This window comes from Notolepis coatsorum, assembly GCF_963971535.1.
Source record: "Notolepis coatsorum genome assembly, chromosome: 19".
NCBI classification, from domain to species: Eukaryota; Metazoa; Chordata; class Actinopteri; order Aulopiformes; family Paralepididae; genus Notolepis; species Notolepis coatsorum.
In genome coordinates this window covers 35,500,391-35,517,747 of record NC_140183.1, presented here as the reverse complement: position 1 = coordinate 35,517,747, position 17,357 = coordinate 35,500,391, and the positions used below count along the sequence as shown (strand labels likewise).

General features: G+C 40.6%; 1 protein-coding gene across 2 annotated transcripts in view; it reads right to left on the bottom strand.

Annotated features, from left to right (window-relative positions):
• The window catches only part of dek (DEK proto-oncogene), a 70,159-nt gene extending 53,070 nt beyond the window's left edge, over positions 1-17,089 (bottom strand). Inside the window, exons 1-4 of one of the 2 annotated variants that reach the window (XM_084335993.1) lie at positions 16,993-17,089; positions 16,125-16,271; positions 4,509-4,607; positions 3,403-3,512 (exon numbers count right to left, since the gene is read on the bottom strand). In XM_084335993.1, coding sequence (XP_084192119.1) covers positions 3,403-3,512; positions 4,509-4,607; positions 16,125-16,260 — 345 coding nt within the window. In that variant the 5' untranslated portion in view covers positions 16,261-16,271; positions 16,993-17,089. Of the gene's footprint in view, positions 1-3,402; positions 3,513-4,508; positions 4,608-16,124; positions 16,272-16,417; positions 16,594-16,992 lie in introns of those variants that run through there. The other variant, XM_084335994.1, reaches the window with a different exon arrangement.
• Between the last annotated feature and the right edge of the window lie 268 nt (positions 17,090-17,357).

Sequence of the window (17,357 nt, the reverse complement as noted above, 5' to 3'; positions counted from 1 at the left end):
CAGCGCGTGAAGAGGTTTGAAAAAACAGAATACCGGAAAAACCGGTAGGGTTGACAGCTATGCTTACCAATAGCAATAGATTTTAGAACACCTAGATTTATCGATAGCAATAGTAATATAACATTAATGCAACAAAACGAATGCCTTGCTTTGTTAAACATAACGTTGATGCAGTAGCGTATGTCGTTGTGTTGGCTGTAACGGACATGAGAATAACATAACACTGTGTACACATTAAAATTGCGATAATCGATTCTAACATTTTCAAATCGATGCAGTTGAATTTTCCCCTTAGGATCGATGCATTGCGATGCATTGTTTTACACCCCTACACCAAAGTCACTGGCCCACTGTGCGTGTGTGTGTGTGCTAACTTGGCTAGCGTTATCAACAGCAGAGGTGGGTGAAAGCGGTGTGACGTAATTGGCAGAATCGACTGTCAATCAATGGTCTACCTGACACGCAAACTCAAACAATGTTTATGTACTGGAGGTGTACAGTATTTCAATAGGCAACCCTGGGCCCTATTCCCCGTACCTGGTTCAACTAAGTCGATCAAGAGTCCCATTATCCAGATTCAATTAACCCGATGTTTGAATCCGGGATTTTCCTGTTCCTCGAAGGTGGATTCAGTCTCGTTCATTTGAATAATTGCGCGCGCCCGCCTCAGCTGAAAAGACAGCAAGTGTCGATAGCAGAAATCCTGATCTTCTAACGGCATTGATTGATTGATTTAAAACTTTATTAACAGATTGCAGAATGGGCGTGCCTGCTGGCAGTATAGGCTTATGGAATGAATAATCAAATGAGATCTTGCTAGCGAAAATAATTAGTTCAGCTCTTTCAGAATAACGATAAAAACAAGCCCAAATAGTATATCTAATTGATACGAATTATATCATGAGGATATCTGTATGTGCTTAGGTATTAATATTATGTACTATATAAATACATGGTTTCCAAAGAGAGGCTTGGAGGGAGGCTTGCAGTTACACTATTAATCAGGTTTTAATCTGTTTCAGACCTAATCCATACATGCATTGAATTGATTACCATTTGGTTTATACCAGTGACACCTCATGTTCATCATCAGATAACAGTGCTTGAAAAGATAAATGCATTTTCTCGAATTCATTCATCAAAAACGTCAAAGGCTCATTCAATTTATCAAGTCACGTCACGTCATCAAATCCATCAAACAGCGCATCTCCTCATATTTTAATCCCAGTTACAATATCACAATAACGTGTGACACCATCACAGTGATACAATTAAATAATCCACAGATTCAGATTCCTCATAATTCATATCCACAATCGGCGCATAGACGCTTCAGCTTGAATGAAACGCATCCGGGTGCTCCGTTAAGCAAATACACAGCGAAGAATATTAAACTAATCAGAGCCAAACACCCGATAGGTTTCATTCATTAAAAATATCCCAGCGGGATTCACATTTGCAATGATCCGTTTAGTCCGTTATTAAAATAACTGTCGCGACTCGCGAGCGCCGTATCCGTATAAATATGACGTGCATTATATAGGACAAAGTAAATTCATAGGCTGAATATGATTTATTATCAGCGTTACTGCAGACATATTATTTTACATTTCAAACGAAGCACAAGAACATAATTCAGAATGGTATAATGCAGATCTAGACTGTGAGAATCATTTCAGGAAGCGAGCTGGCATTTCTTTGCGGGGGCGTGGCCATGGTTCATCCAGCTAACTGAACTTAACCCTGCTCTCGACCAGGCTCAAACTTTTTGATCTGTTGTCATAGTGATTTAGACAATCGAGCGTCGGGGAATGGAAAGGTCTGGCTTAAGTCAGGCTATGCTGGATATTATCCGGCTAACTCAGTTAGCCAGGTACGGGGAACGGGGCACTGAAAGGATTATTTTTCTAGAAGAGCAACACTAGCCAAAACATAGGCATTGTATGCATAAAAGGGGCAAAAGCTAAAGTTAAGTGACTGTTACTTTTGTAGCAGTAGTTTGATTTGATCGTTTATTTGATAGGGACAGCACATGTTAATGAACATCAAGTACAAAATACAAACATGCAGGGTTGTAGCAAAAGCTAATTTACACCAGGAGACAGCTAAACTCTTTCAATAAATAAATAGCCTGCTTAGGGTAAAAGCAGTGACAATCAATGATAAAAACAACAATAAAAACAAGAAACAAGTTACATAAACTAAATCAGATTAAAAATGATCACAGTTCTGGTTTGCCTTAAGATGCAGTTTAAGATGAGTCTTGAACATGGAGTATGTGGGGCACTCTCTAATCACAACTGGTAGGCTATTCCAGTAGTTACCACCTTTAACAGAGAACACAGTTTTAGCAAAGGTAGTATACCGAAAAGGCACCTTACAGTCCCCTCTACTGATGGCTCTGGTGGTAATGCCAGTGTCTCCTTTTTGTTCAATGTCACTGCCTTTTTTATTAGGCCTAGTTGTTGGCTACAACTTTGCCACAGTAGGCATTAAACACTTAATAGTTCAAATGTCTGTGTCCCATTCCCGTTTGCACACACAGATACACGAACACGCACACAGTGGGCCAGTGACTTTGGTGGTATGTGCTATAGCACAGATGTGTCCCGTTCCCGCTTGCACATGCACGCACAGTACAAATATACATTTATTTAAAAAAATAGAAATAACTGTTACTTGAAATATTTTCACTGTGCTCCTAAATATTTTTGTGTGCTCCTAAATGTCTTTGTGTGCTCCTAAATTGTTTCATTTAGGAGCACATGTGCTCCTTGGGGAAAAGGTTAGCGTAGAGCCCTGCACCTGTAGACCTACTTTGAAATAAAACCCTGAACTATGCAGCTCTATTTGAGGCCTTCCTTCCCTTATTTGTGGAAAATCTATAAAATAAAAAGTATTTTTTTCGTTGTTCGCAAATTTCGCACCACATATCAGGCATACAGGTAAGCCTGCATCATTAGTCGTGAAAGCAAATTAATCTGTCCCCGCTGAATTAAAGCCTGTATTTTCCTCAGACTTTCCTTTTTTTGGATTTATCCATGGTTAGCTTACTGGGGGGGTCGGAAACTTTAGCCACTTGCAGACGGCAGGGAGAGGCGCGGGGTGTGACGTACTGTATATTTTAGTTGATGAATATTTTAGTTGACTAAATATTTTAGTTGATGAAATATTTTTTCATTTCAGTGTCACAGTATGACATCGATCTCCAAAAAAATATAAATTTGGCCAGGGAGCTGCAGGTTGCCAACCCCTGTGTTAGGAGGACAAAGAGATTTCTCAACTGCACTCGTAAATATCAGTCTCTTTGTCCAAACATATTTAAATCACACACATCAAGTAAGCTGGGTCTAATGATACATGAGGGCTTAGCTATTCCTCTAAGCATTCAGATATACTTGCCTTTCCTGGTCTGTCGAAGAGGATATTGTGGAGAGGTTTTAGATCAACAGGTTTCATCTTTCCAATATGGTAGTTAGTTCGAGGAATGTCCCCTAATTTATCTCCTCCACCTGAGGACAAAAAAGAAATGAAAAGAACACAAAACATTCAGACAGGGTTCCTTCCATTTAAAAACTAGATTCAGTTCAGACACGGTTTGGCCTGAACGCCCAACTGAGACCTTTTTATGTCTCATTGTGGCCTCAGCTTGAATTTCTGATGGCAGGCATTTGCCAATTAATTTATGCTGCAAACCAAAGTAGGCCAATACCATGAACTATGGAGCCAGAGAAACACCTTGAGAATACAGTCACACTCTAACACATATTCATTACAAAGATATGTAGCACAGCATAAATATGCATGTAATAAATAGTTTGTTAATAGACTCTCTTCCTTGAAAATATTTCACTGTGTTTCACACTAAATTTCGTTGTTTGTTCCTCCAATTATTTTTTTCCCATTTAGGAGCACATGTACTTCTTGGGGGTGGGGGGTTATCGTCATGGGGGGGGGGTTGTTAATTTGTTCAACTGCCAATGTGTCAACACGCTTATTATAGCCATAGTCAAAATGTACCAGCATTTGGCTGATGTTCATTTGCTGCCCTGATTATTCTTTAAACAATAAATATCACAATTAGTAAAAAGTTAAATGGCTGTGGGTCACCAACTATGTCTATCAGGGTTGGACATTACATATTAATCCATACCTTTCAGTGAAATTCCCAAACTTTAAAACGGCAAATTATGTTGTTTAGTTTCGTCCATTTTCCAGACTAAGAATCCTGCTTATATACAAGAGAGTATAGGGGATGTTCTCATGTAATTTCTTGACAACCAACAGGAAGCCACGGTAACTTATGACAGAGCTGCAACCAGCTCTAAACAAAATGACACCAGTCATCCTGGTCCAGCTGGACCTTTGCCCAACCCTGCCAAATAAGAGGGATTTGTGAGGCTCAATATTGTGACTTAGCCTAGTAGTTAGGGAGCAACGACTAGGCAAATTACTAGCAACAAAGTATTTTGCATTGGAGTTAGAATTAGTCATAGTTACCATCTTACCTTCTTCAATCTTTAGCTTCTCCTTTGGTTTTGAGATCTGGAAATCCAACCTCTCAATTGTCTTTTTTGTTCGCTTGCCTTCAACAATTTCTCCCATAGCTGAAAAAAAAAAATAATAATAATAAAAGGTGAGATGCTAAATTAAACATGGCTACTTTTATCATTCTGTCGGCAAACACAGAGCTGAGAGAAGGTAAGTACAGATACAACATTAGGCTTAAGGTGGTCTGTACATGGCACATAATATTATACCATACAGCTATCAGGTTACTAAAAACGCACAATGTTATTTTCATCCAATATACATTTAACTATGTTTCCTCTTAGTGATTGGATATCCGTAATTAGGGTACAAGACCCACACCGGCACCTTGTGTATACCGTTTACCTTTACTCATAGTATATATATTCAAATTTAAATAATGTTATTGCCTATATTTATTGTAACATTATAACCGATGCAGGGGTGTAAAGTACTTGAGTAATTGTACTTCGTTACAATACTTAAGTACTGTTTTGGGAGATTTGTACTTTACTCAAGTATTATTAGGTTTGTATACTTTGTACTTTTACTCCATTACATTTGAGAAAAAAAAACACACTTTTTACTCCTTACATTTAAAATGCAGACCTACAAAGTACAAAGTACAAATCGTGCAGGTCCAACCATTTTAATTAGTATATTTGAATTGTTCATCTGGCCAAACTAACGTTAACGTTATTAATCCTGCGACCGCAGGTAAACAGCCAATCAAATCCCCATCAATGGAAAATGAACCCGCCCATACACATGCTGATTGGTCCTTGTGCAAGACTAGAAAGCGGGGATATTTGATTAAACACCTGCTATCAGAAGAATAGATGCAGTCAGAGTGACAAGACATAGAAGACGGCCACAATGAGTGATGAAGAGGACGAAACGGTCGGCGACGGCGTGGATGGACAAGACGAGCATCCATGGCCCTATCTACATAAAAAATACATAGTTCAAGGACTCCAACCTTATAGTGTTGTTGAGTTGCCAGCCATCATTTAAAAACCTGATAAATGGTTTGCGACCAAGCACTAACGTCATTACGAGGCCCACTGTCCGCTTGAAGAACAGCAAAGCTGCTCAAACTATGTAAGAGAAAGTCAATGCTGCTATGAGTGAAGTTGAATGGATCGCGACAACAACAGATTGCTGGACAGCCCGACGAAGAAGTTTCATTGGGGTAACCGCTCACTGGATCGACACTGAAAGCTTTGAAAGGCGTTCTGCTGCAGAAGACTGAAGGGCTCCCATACTTTCAATGTTTTGGCCAGTGCCTTAAACCAGTGGTTCCCAAAGTCGGGGTCGCGACCCAAAGGTGGGCCGCGAGCAGCCACGGATGGGCCGCGAGATGATTTAAATTTTTTTTAAAAAAAATTAAAAAAATTAAAAAAAAACATTTTATTTTTTATTTTTTTTTTTATTTATTTTTTGTCAGGCCACTGAACTTAGAAGCAGGCCAGGACAGTGTTTCTAGTTGTATTCAAAAATTCTATTCTATTGTATTCTAAAATGTGACTATATGGTTTTATATTAACTTAATAAATAAACAAAAACGAAAAATCTACTTATTTCAACGAACATTTCAAACTAAATAACAGATTATGCACATAAAACGCTGAAAACAACCGAAGCAACAATAGTATTTTAATGAGGCTATTATTATTATCATTATTATTTTGCAACAAGTTAGCCCTCTCATAAATAGCACATATAAATGAATAACTAACTTGAACTAACTTAATAGGATTGAAGTGATATTTGGCTTAAAAAATCGGTCGCCTGGCAAAAAAAAAAAAAAAAAAAAGCCAGACGATGTGCATTGGGCCGCGGCTCTCTGACGCCTTATTTTCTGGGCCCCGGCCTGAAAAGTTTGGGAACCCCTGCCTTAAACGACATTCACTCGAGTACAAAATCCGCATTATGCTGTGGTTAATATTGTGATATTATTCAGGGTATACTCCAGTATTCTGTCTTTAATATTGTGATATTATTCAGGGTATACTCCAGTATTCTGTGGTTAATATTGTGATATTATTCAGGGTACTCCAGTATTGTCTTTAATATTGTGATATTATTCAGGGTACTCCAGTATTCTGCCTTTAATATAGTGATATTATTCAGGATAATCCAGTATGCTGTGGTTAATATTGTGATATTATTCAGGATACCCCCATTCTGTTTTTAATATTGTCATATTATTCAGGATACTACAGTATTCTGTCTTTAATATTGTGATATTATTCATGCTGTGATGTGAATGGTGTCCATGTTAGTTTACCTTCAATGGAGAAGTGCATTAAAATTAATCATTTTAATGCAAAAAAAAGTGTCCTCTGTTCTTTAATTTCAGCATGGTCTATCACAGAACATATTCCATTGTGGGCAGAGTGTATGCTTGGTTTCATTCCAGCCTTGCGTAAACACCAGCTGATGATTTCACTAATTGGCTCACCTCTTCAACTAACTCACCTGGTGCAACGTGTAGTTAAAATGAAAACGTGGCCGATGATGGAATGAGTTTGAGACCCATGGTATATCCCTTTCCAAAAAAAAAAAGAAATTTACTTTTTAAGTACATTTAAAAGTAGGACTTTTTTTTTATTACTTTTACTCAAGTGTGTTTTTAGCCAGATACTTTGACTTTTACTTGAGTCAAGATTTTGAGACAGTACCCATAGTTTCACTTAAGTATAATTTCTGGGTACTTTTTACACCCCCGATGGGGCATACAGACCCTCATCTGCACCTTTGTTTACAGTGTTTATTTCTCATATTGTTATATTCAGAGTTAATTATATTGTTTACACTATTTATATATTGAGATTAAATTGTATTTCCTATATTTATGTCTCTTCCATTACCCCCTCCCCCATTCTGCTATGTAGGGCTGTCTTAAATACTTCGAAGCTTCGTTTGATGGGCATGGGATTCGAATATGAAAATAAAATTCGATTACATTTTTTTTTTTTTTTTTTAAGAAATTATGATTTATTTTTTTGTGCAAAATCAACTCTGCCTCTCTTTGTTAATTACAACAAGCAATGCTGTTTGTTATTTAAGATGAGGTCGGAGTCTGCACTGACAGATTTCTGTTCATTGTGCTGCTTTTATAAAGCCTCAAATGACGGCTTACAATATTTCATGAAAGCAAAGTGTTTCATTTGTCTAAGATTTAAAAAGGTTTAAAGGCCAACTTGCAGGTTAAACCCTACTCTTCAATTAATGAGTTTACATCATTGGTATCTATTTTCATTATTTCTTTTTTTCCATTTGACGCCGGAAATTCCACTCAGAAAGGGTTCAAAAGGTCCATGCACGAATAACATGTATGGAGCAAATCAAAAAGCTTATCAGACGCTATCAGTCAGGGCTGTACAGTGCGATGATATCGTCGCGAATTGCCCCTTTAATTGGCCGTTGCGATTGGTAAATATTATCTGGGGGCGGGCTTGCGAGTAGTGCTTTCAAGCCTTGGATTCGCATTTCACTCCTAAATTATCCAAGGCGTGTGATGACGCCACTCACGCAAGCTGAGCAGTGAGCACTCAGCAGGTATGATCAGCGAGCTGCGGCGTCTGCTCCTCCCTCCTCCAGCCCTCTCGCACCCGTGGCTGTTGTAAACACTGGGACCTCGGTGAGCCTGCCAGCCGGCTAGCTACTGATAGCCATCAACAAATGCTCCAGTAAGTCTAGTAGTGCATGATAGCTTGCGTTAGCTTACTGTTCAAAACGAAACGTCCCATTAAACTAAATAGTTCAGATAGCTCCGTCCTGATATCAATGTCTTATAACACTGAGTCGATGCGTATTCGAGCTGAGGGCACGCTGAATATAGTCAATAGGGACCAGCTGCAGCGCCGGAGAATCCTGGCCGTAGCTGGAGGCTACAGTATAGGGCCCAGCTGCAGCTCCGGAGAATCCTGGCCATAGCTGGAGGCTACTCAGTACACACAGACAGTGGAGCTGGTTGCATATAGCGAGCATTTAGACTTGTTGCGTGGTGGCGATGTCTCGCAGATAATACAACTACAAGTATGATTATATAATATATATATTTTATTAAAAAAAAAGATATAAAATAATTTTTTCTTTTTTTTTCAATCAAAAACAATCGATATAAATAATGGTAAAATTGTTATTTAAAAATGTACCACTAGAAAAAGTGTGCCCCTAGTGAAAAAGCTTAGCGTACAGCCCTGTCAGTGCTGTGACGTCACTACCGGTAACTTATGCCTTATGCCCATCCAGGTCATAGTACCGCTGGCTATATAGCTCTGGCTAACGTTACGTGAACCATTTTAAATCGGGGCATGTAAAAGAGTTTGGGGAACGAGTAAAATGGGCACATCCTCTTCTCAGACCTGTGGGGCAAAGCACTGCACACGCATCATGCCGGCTAGCAAGCCACACGTCACGGCATGTTGATACGACAGCAGCCCCTCGGATAGCACTCGTTGCATCAGTCACGAAATGGGCTACCACGATAGCTATTAGCTAACTAACGTTAACGTTACAAGCTCAAACACCTTATAACTACTACCAACTGTCGTGTCCATAAATTACCTGGCAGAATACTTCGTTTGTGAGGACAAAGGTATACAAAGAGGAGAGAACCATTTTAAATCGGGGCATGTTAGGAGTTTCGAGAATGCTGGCTACCAAGCTAGCTAACGTTATATACACAATATGTACAACGACACAATGATTTACATTATTACAAATATGGTAACGTGGTTGTGGCTTTTACAAATAGTGGTTAGCTTTAGAGATAAATGGCTATGATCACGGAGCACTAGTGTTAGGTGAAACAGATACTAGATCCTCGGCTAGTAGTAGCAAGAAGGCTCTGCTTCCTGCCACTACCTGCCTGTGATTCTCAGCCCCTTGCTGCCCTGTACCGGGTGTGACGTCATCATTAAGATGACACATGCATGCACGTTATGAACCATGGATTAAAATATCCACGTGTGTGGTGGTTGTGGTTGTTGGGTCGACAAAATGTTTGATAAAAACGCTAAAACTGGGTCAATTTCGATAATATTTTTCCCCTCTTCATGAAAGTCACCGTTGGCCTAGTCTAGAGCCATATGAAATCCGCGTTCACGGAATCGCGGACGGAATCGCGGAATTGACCAATAAAAATGGAATCAACTGCAAAACGTGGAATATTGCAGAATTTGGCCTAATCTGGACTGAAATTCCGTTTTTGGGTGGAACGCTTGGTGCACACGCGACCGGGGAGGCGGACGCTAGAGCGGGTTACACACAACACAGGCAGTCTCCCAAGCGTCTCGCTGCTTCGGTGTTTACATCGTCAAGAAGCTAATAAATTCCCCAATAAGCCCTCAATTCAGAGCAGAGCAGTATCCTAATGACTTTTATGCCTCCGGCGATAAGGTGTTTTGCTAATTCTGTCAACGTTCCGTGGACTGGAGCCACAAAAACACTTGCGACACTATTGTGATTAAATAGTTATAACGTTAGGACATGATCGCTTCTTGCTAAATCTAGTGCACCCATCCATTTGTTTAATGCAAACGAGTCATTATACACTGCCCTTTATAATCGAAATAAACTTAAATAGCTATGAAACGTTTTACAGTACATAGGACTATAGATGGAAATGATAGCTATGATGAATTGAAAATGGGGGACCCTGATGTAAACAAGACGAAAGTCTTTCTCTGGTCTGCATCCCCTTAACAATTGTATGTATTGAGCTGTACTGTACTGTACCCATTCTGCAATCTGTTAATAAACTTTTCAATCAATCAATCAAGCTTCTTGCTAAATCTGGTGCAATCCATTTGTTTAATGCAAACGATTGTCATTATACACCGTCCTTTATAAACGAAATAAACTAAACTAAAGGTGCCTAAATTATGCATTACTATATTTCATCACAATAAAATAGATATAGCTAGGCTACTGACATTGTGATAATGTCAGTAGTAGCTAGCTCAGCTGTATCTATTGTTTACACTTGAAATGTGTATTTTTATTTTGTCACAATATTATTTGAAAAGTATTGTGTAAAATGTAACTGTATTTCTGAGTTGCAGCACTTAAAAACATTAAATGGACTGTTATATCATATTCAATTGTAGACATTTATTCATTCCCACTTATTAGACACTATTTCTGATGGTAAAATGAGCATAAAAAGCAAAATACAGAATTCTGAAATATTAAAACGGAAAAAACGGAATTTGGGAAAAAATAAAATGGAATTTGGAAAATAATAAAACGGATTTCATATGGCTCTAGCCTAGTCACATTGTTTATTGAACAAAAATACAACATGCAAGTGTAAGCTGCTTGACGTGAAAATAATTTTTGAGCGTTATTTTCGTGATTATATCTCACAGGTCGAACAAACCTGAACGTTATTGCCATAAAATAGCCAGTGGTTTCTTTACCTTTCTGTGAACGTCTAGAAGAAAAAAACTTGTTGCAATCTGATGAAAAATGGAGAGCAATGGACATTATAAAAAAGTAACTGTACTTACAGTATATTTCATTCCAGTCTTTGCCGCCCTGTGACGGGAGCCTGGTGGTTAGGGTGACCAGATGCAAAAAGTCCAAAAGTGGGACAACAGTAAGATTTTGGTGGGACAAAGTGGGACAACAGTACGATTTTGGTGGGACAAAGTGGGACAGATAGATAATGTAATTTTTTTTATTAGAATAACTGCCATGGTCTTCACTGAATATATTTAAATCAAAGGTTAAAGGTTAAATCAAAATAAATACAAATTAAATACCACCTAACATCTGTTTTAAATATTCAAACGTCATCACTTGACAGGAATGTCTTGTGTTTGATATTCCCTGTTAACACAGAACTAGGGAAAACAGTGTAGTATAATACAAAAATAATAATACAAATAAATTGTGTTTCTATATTAGAATAACTGCCATGGTCTTCACCGAATAGATTTAAATCAAAGGTTAAAGGTTACCACAGTCGGCTGACCTGTATGAATGGGAGTGTTGTACTGTGTGATAGACACTTGTTATCTCAGCTGCAGTGACCTTGTCCGTCTGGCTATCATTGTTTGGTTTAAAAAGAAACGTATCCATAGATCTGGATGTTTCTTTTTGGTGAGCCACTTTCAAGTGAGACTCACGTCCACTGTGGCGCTTCAAGTTGTATTCTCCTCCATGCGCAATTGAAAACGAACTATGACACAAAACACAGAAAGCCTGCTGCGGATTGCCTGCCATCTGCCTCACCCAGTCATGTGTCGTTTGCCAGTCTTGGTTGTAACTGCAGGTCCGTTTCTTTTTACTGCTTTCCATCTTGAACTAGTTCGCTTGTAATGTTGTTGTGTTTTTTTTGACCAATCAGATTTGCGATATGAGGTAGCGTCACGACTCAGTCTCAGTCACGTCACAAGCAGGCAAGCAGCACGCTAAAGTACTATAACCAATCAGAGCAATGTGTGTGGACAAGAGGCGGGTTGCTACGTTTACTGTCTGTAGGGAGGGGCTTTTAGACGCATGTTTTTTTTGGCTTCGAAAAGAGGGACATCCTCTCAATATGAGGGACGCAGGACATTTGGTCAAATGGTGGGACAGTACAACCAAAAGGGGGACACCTGGTCACCCTACTGGTGGTACTAAATCCAGATTGAACTCTGCCATTGATAAGGGGAGATTTTGCCCCGACCCATAGCTGTATGACTTAGCCATAATAAGGTAATTTAAAGAGTGCTCAGTGCCTGGAACTTTTGTTTTTTCAACTGGCTCCCCTTTATCCAAAGAGCACCTTCTAAAACACTGGATTCACACTACAAAGACGCTGCAGTCCTCCTTCCTGTTCAAGGTAATTTATAGGGGTGGGACGATACATCGATCCAGATCGATATATTATCAATAATCAAATAGGATCGATGCAATGTAAAAAGATCGATTCATATTGCGAGTTGTATCCGCCCAGTAGTCTGAAACGCTGTGTACTAGTGTGTAGCTCTGTACAGCAGAACAGGGCTACAGAGCGCCCGATATACGTCTGTGCAGTTTTTTCCCCGCAACGGGTCAAATGCATCCAACATCAGGGCTGTACGCTAAGCTTTTTCACTAGGGGCACACTTGCCCCTAAATGAGAAATGTAGGGGCAAAAAATATTTTTTTAGGGGCAAATTTTTAAATAACAATTTTACCATTATTTATATCGATTGTTTTTGATTTTAAAAAAAAAGAAGAAAATTATTTTATATACATTTCTTTTTAATAAGATATATATATTATATAATCATACTTGTAGTTGTATTATCTGCGAGACATCGCCACCACGCAACAAGTCAAAATGCTCGCTATATGCAACCAGCTCCACTGTCTGTGTGTACCCGAGTAGCCTCCAGCTACGGCCAGGATTCTCCGGAGCTGCAGCTGGACCCTATACGGTAGCCTCCAGCTACGGCCAGGATTCTCCGGCGCTGCAGCTGGACCCTATTGACTATATTCAGCGTGCCCTCAGCTCGAATACACATCGACTCAGTGTTATAAGACATTGATATCAGGAGCTATCTGAACTATTTAGTTTAATGAGACGTTTCGTTTTGAACAGTAAGCTAACGCGAGCTATCATGCACTACTAGACTTGCTGGAGCATTTGTTGATATCAGTAGCTAGCCGGCTGGCAGGCTCACCGAGGTCCCAGTGTCCCACTAGAGACTAGTGTTTACAACAGCCACGGGTGCGGGAGGAGCAGCAGACGCCGCAGCTCTCTCCGTGTGTCTGAGTTCAGTTCAGTTCAGTTCGGCTCACTATAGGAGGTCGAACGCGTCGAAAATATGAAGCAATACTAACTTTACTTTTCTTCATAGCTAAATGAATCAGACAGTCAGCCAGTCTATCAGAGTGAGTGCTCAGTCGATTGTTCCCGCTGATCATACCTGCTGAGTGCTCACTGCTCAGCTCGCGTGAGTGGCGTCATCACACGCCTTGGATAATTTAGGAGTGAAATGCGAATGCAAGGCTTGAAAGCACTACTCGCAAGCCCGCCCCAGGATAATATTTACCAATCGCAACGGCCAATTAAAGGGGCAATTCGCGACCATCTCGTCGCAGTGTACAGCCCTGAACATGCTTTGCATCGTCGCCATTCCTTTATGCACACGTCGCATGGGCAGACCTAAATTAACGTTACGTTAGCTGCTTAAGCTAACTAAGCTAAGCAGCTAACCGTGAGGGAACAGGAGAGGGGACTGGGGAAGGAGAGGGGGGGCGGGGGCATTCTGTGTGTGGGGACTGGGGGAGGGGCATTCTGTGTGTGTGTGCGTTTGAAAAGACCAGATGAAGTCAGGAGTATATTGATAGTATTTACTGAGGATGGACAGATAATGTTGATATTTAAACATGAATACATAATAAACATGAATACATAATAAATGTATTCATGATCATCATGCAACATAAAACAATTGTAGGAACAGTTGGGAGGGGGAGGGGTTTTAGGTTGCGTGTTGTGAGTTCCAAAACATTTAACTTAAAGTTTAAAGCTCAATAAAACATGGCACTTTACAGTGAACAGGAGGTCCATTTGTATTAAAACAATATTGTTTTTAATTTAAATGTCTGGAAGAGCTCAAAAATAAAAACGTCAATTGATATATTTTGTATATATAACATTTTGTGACTGATTTGTGTTAAATGGGCACATAATATCATCTCATATTGATCGCAGGCACCTGAATCTAATCTAATCGTGGGAGACTGTGATATCGGCAAATATCGTATCGTTGTCCAAAGAATCAATATTGTATCGTATAGTGATGAAACTGGTGATTCCCACCCTAGTAATTTATAGGCCTGATATAATATATTCATATTTCAAAATGTATGTATCCGGATGGCAAAATTCAGTACTGTATCTACAAAACCCCCTATAAATCATCTGCCCTTTATTCATTTTCTTAGATTTTTTGTACACTTGATTTCAAGAGGGTGCTGAATGAGTTCAGTGGCCATTTTCCACGTCTGGTCAATGTTAGCATGGTGTAATTTACCATCAAAGATGGGGGGGGGGGGTAGCCCCTTTCGTGACTTTCGGTCTGCAAGCCTGGGGCTTTTGTGACCGCAGTCACTTATTTATACGGCGCGATCATCCAGGAATCAAACAACCAAGCGTGATCGCGGGGCTCGGAGTGTGTCAAAAATATATCAGATCTGAATTTCAAAGATACCCAGCGTACAATATGGGTTTAACACAGCTTCACGATGGGTTCTGGAAGCTCGGAGTTGCTCATAAACATTTTTTTTTTATCCACTTTTTCTCCCATTTTCTATATTTTCTCCCATCCCAATTTCGTATCATCCAATTCAACCCTCCCCTGTCACGAACGCTGTTTCTTGCCTCCCACAAGCCGGCTGCAATGTGGACTAAGTCATACATAGCACAAGTCCCCTCCGGTACTTGAGGTAACAGCAGTCGCATCTTTTCACCTGCGCAGCTTGATCTCTCAGTGGCGAGGAGTAACGCGTGGGAGGCTCACGCTGCCCCCGACACTTCCTGATTCTACTGCGCAGGCGCACCAACCGACCTGTAGGAGTCGCTGTCCACAACGCCCGATCCCCACCCATCAGTTTCCCACCCCCTAATACGCCCAATGTGTATTAGTATGAACGACCAGCTAAACTGAAAGCAATGTGGAGCGCTGGGCTCGAACAGGCAAGCCCAGCATCTCCGGCATTCGTGGCGAGCGCCTTGCCCACTACGCCACGTAGCCGCTCGAGTTGCTCACAAACATTTTAAATCATTTTTATAAAACGAGTGTACTCACAGAGCGAACCTTGGCAAAATGGCTGGTGCGTCCGGCAATCACTGCGCTCCCTATCGGTCCCTGTTGGTCATTACCTATAGGCCATTACAGGGTAGAATCTGCTGAGCGCGTCTCCTGTGTATTGTTGTAATGACCAACAGGGACCGATAGGGAGCGCAGTGATTGCCGGACGCACCAGCCATTTTGCCAAGGTTCGCTCTGTGAGTACACTCGTTTTATAAAAATGATTTAAAATGTTTATGAGCAACTCCGAGCTTCCAGAACCCATCGTGAAGCTGTGTTAAACCCATATTGTACGCTGGGTATCTTTGAAATTCAGATCCGATATATTTTTGACACACTCCGAGCCCCGCGATCACGCTTGGTTGTTTGATTCCTGGATGATCGCGCCGTATAAATAAGTGACTGCGGTCACAAAAGCCCCAGGCTTGCAAACCGAAAGTCACGAAAGGGGCTAGGGGGGGGGATAATAATTGATATTCTCCTTTGGTTCATTACAATTTACTCAAGCCTAGTACCTGACACAATATTTTCTGACACTGGGAAATGGGAATACATTCCCCGAGATCCATAGATACCAAGAACATGCAAATGGTCGTTGTAGAAGTAGAGCAATCTTCCATTTACTTAGGCGTATTTTCTGAAAATATGGCTCGGGTTAAAGCTGCTAGCCATTCAAACTAAATTGTTTAACCATGCAATGTGATGCTTAACAGTGTGATCTACTCCAATACAGAAATGATCCGTTTGGTTTAAGAACTGAGCAGAGGGAGCAAGGCATCCATTGCACTTTACCATATGATCTTCGGCCCATCTTTGGGCTCTGGGTCTCAGTCTTCGGGTCCTCCTCAAGTGGTGTCTCAGTCTTCGGGTCCTCCTCAAGTGGTGCCTCCATCAACTCACTCATGTCTGCTGCAGAGTTATTATCCATGTGACTCAAGTCTGTCCAGAGAGGGAGGGAGGAGAGGAGCGCATCAGTATGTCATCATCATGTAGCTATTCGTCTAATCATGCATCAGCTCATGTTATCTTCACAGCAACATCAGTCGGCCAAATTCCATTTTAGAGGAACGTTAAGTTAACTTTACCCTTCGTAACGTGTGTCCCGGTATGAATGTCACACTTTCCAGTTAACTCCAGCTGTTAAATGTAACGTTAGTCACCGAAAACGTTGGGCTTTTCAGTAAAGTTAGGCTGTTGACGTTGGTCCTGAAAGCCATTATAACGAGAACCTAGTTTGCCTTGTTGTTCCCACGTTTGAGAGCTCGCGCCAGTGTCCAGCATCCAGCCCCGGATTGGCGCGCGACACGCAGTTCAAACCTGCTTTGCGCTCGTTAGCGCAACATCAGCTAGCCAACATTAGCTAGCGTACGCGTGATTGTTAGCCAATTGAAATGTTAACGTTGCCGTATTTCTTCGCCAAGCAGACAAGTTAGCCCAGTAAGTTCACGTTGCTATTCATGCCGCTAACCCGTTTAGCCACGTGTATTAAACAGTCCGCCTGTTATACGTTAGCTAACATTGACGCTGTAAGTTAGTCTGTGCAGTAACGTCATTGTTGTTGTTGTTAGCCAAAGCTAAAACACACAAATCACTATGTTGCTAATGATATATATAGTTAGCTAGCGGTATCTAACTAGTAAAAGGTAGTTCAAGTGTTTACCTTGTTTGTTGCTTGCTAGAGGACTGCGTACTGGTTATTATTTTTTGCACTTTTCCAAATGGCGGTTCTTATTCTTCTTCGATGGGTTTAATTGTAGATCGCGACCACAAAAGGCGCATACCGCCACCTACTGTACAATCCATTTTACAATGTCTTCTTCTTCTTTGGAATTAATGTCAGGTCGCAATCACAAAAAGGCGCATACCGCCACCTACTGTACATCCCACAACTGGCCGGATAAACAAGACGCGGTAAATAAAAGAAAACAATAAAGAAAACCACAAATAGCGGTTCGTTGGCAGATGACGAGAACATCCGGACAACGAGCCAATCATGATATACCTGTAGATGTCACAACCATAACG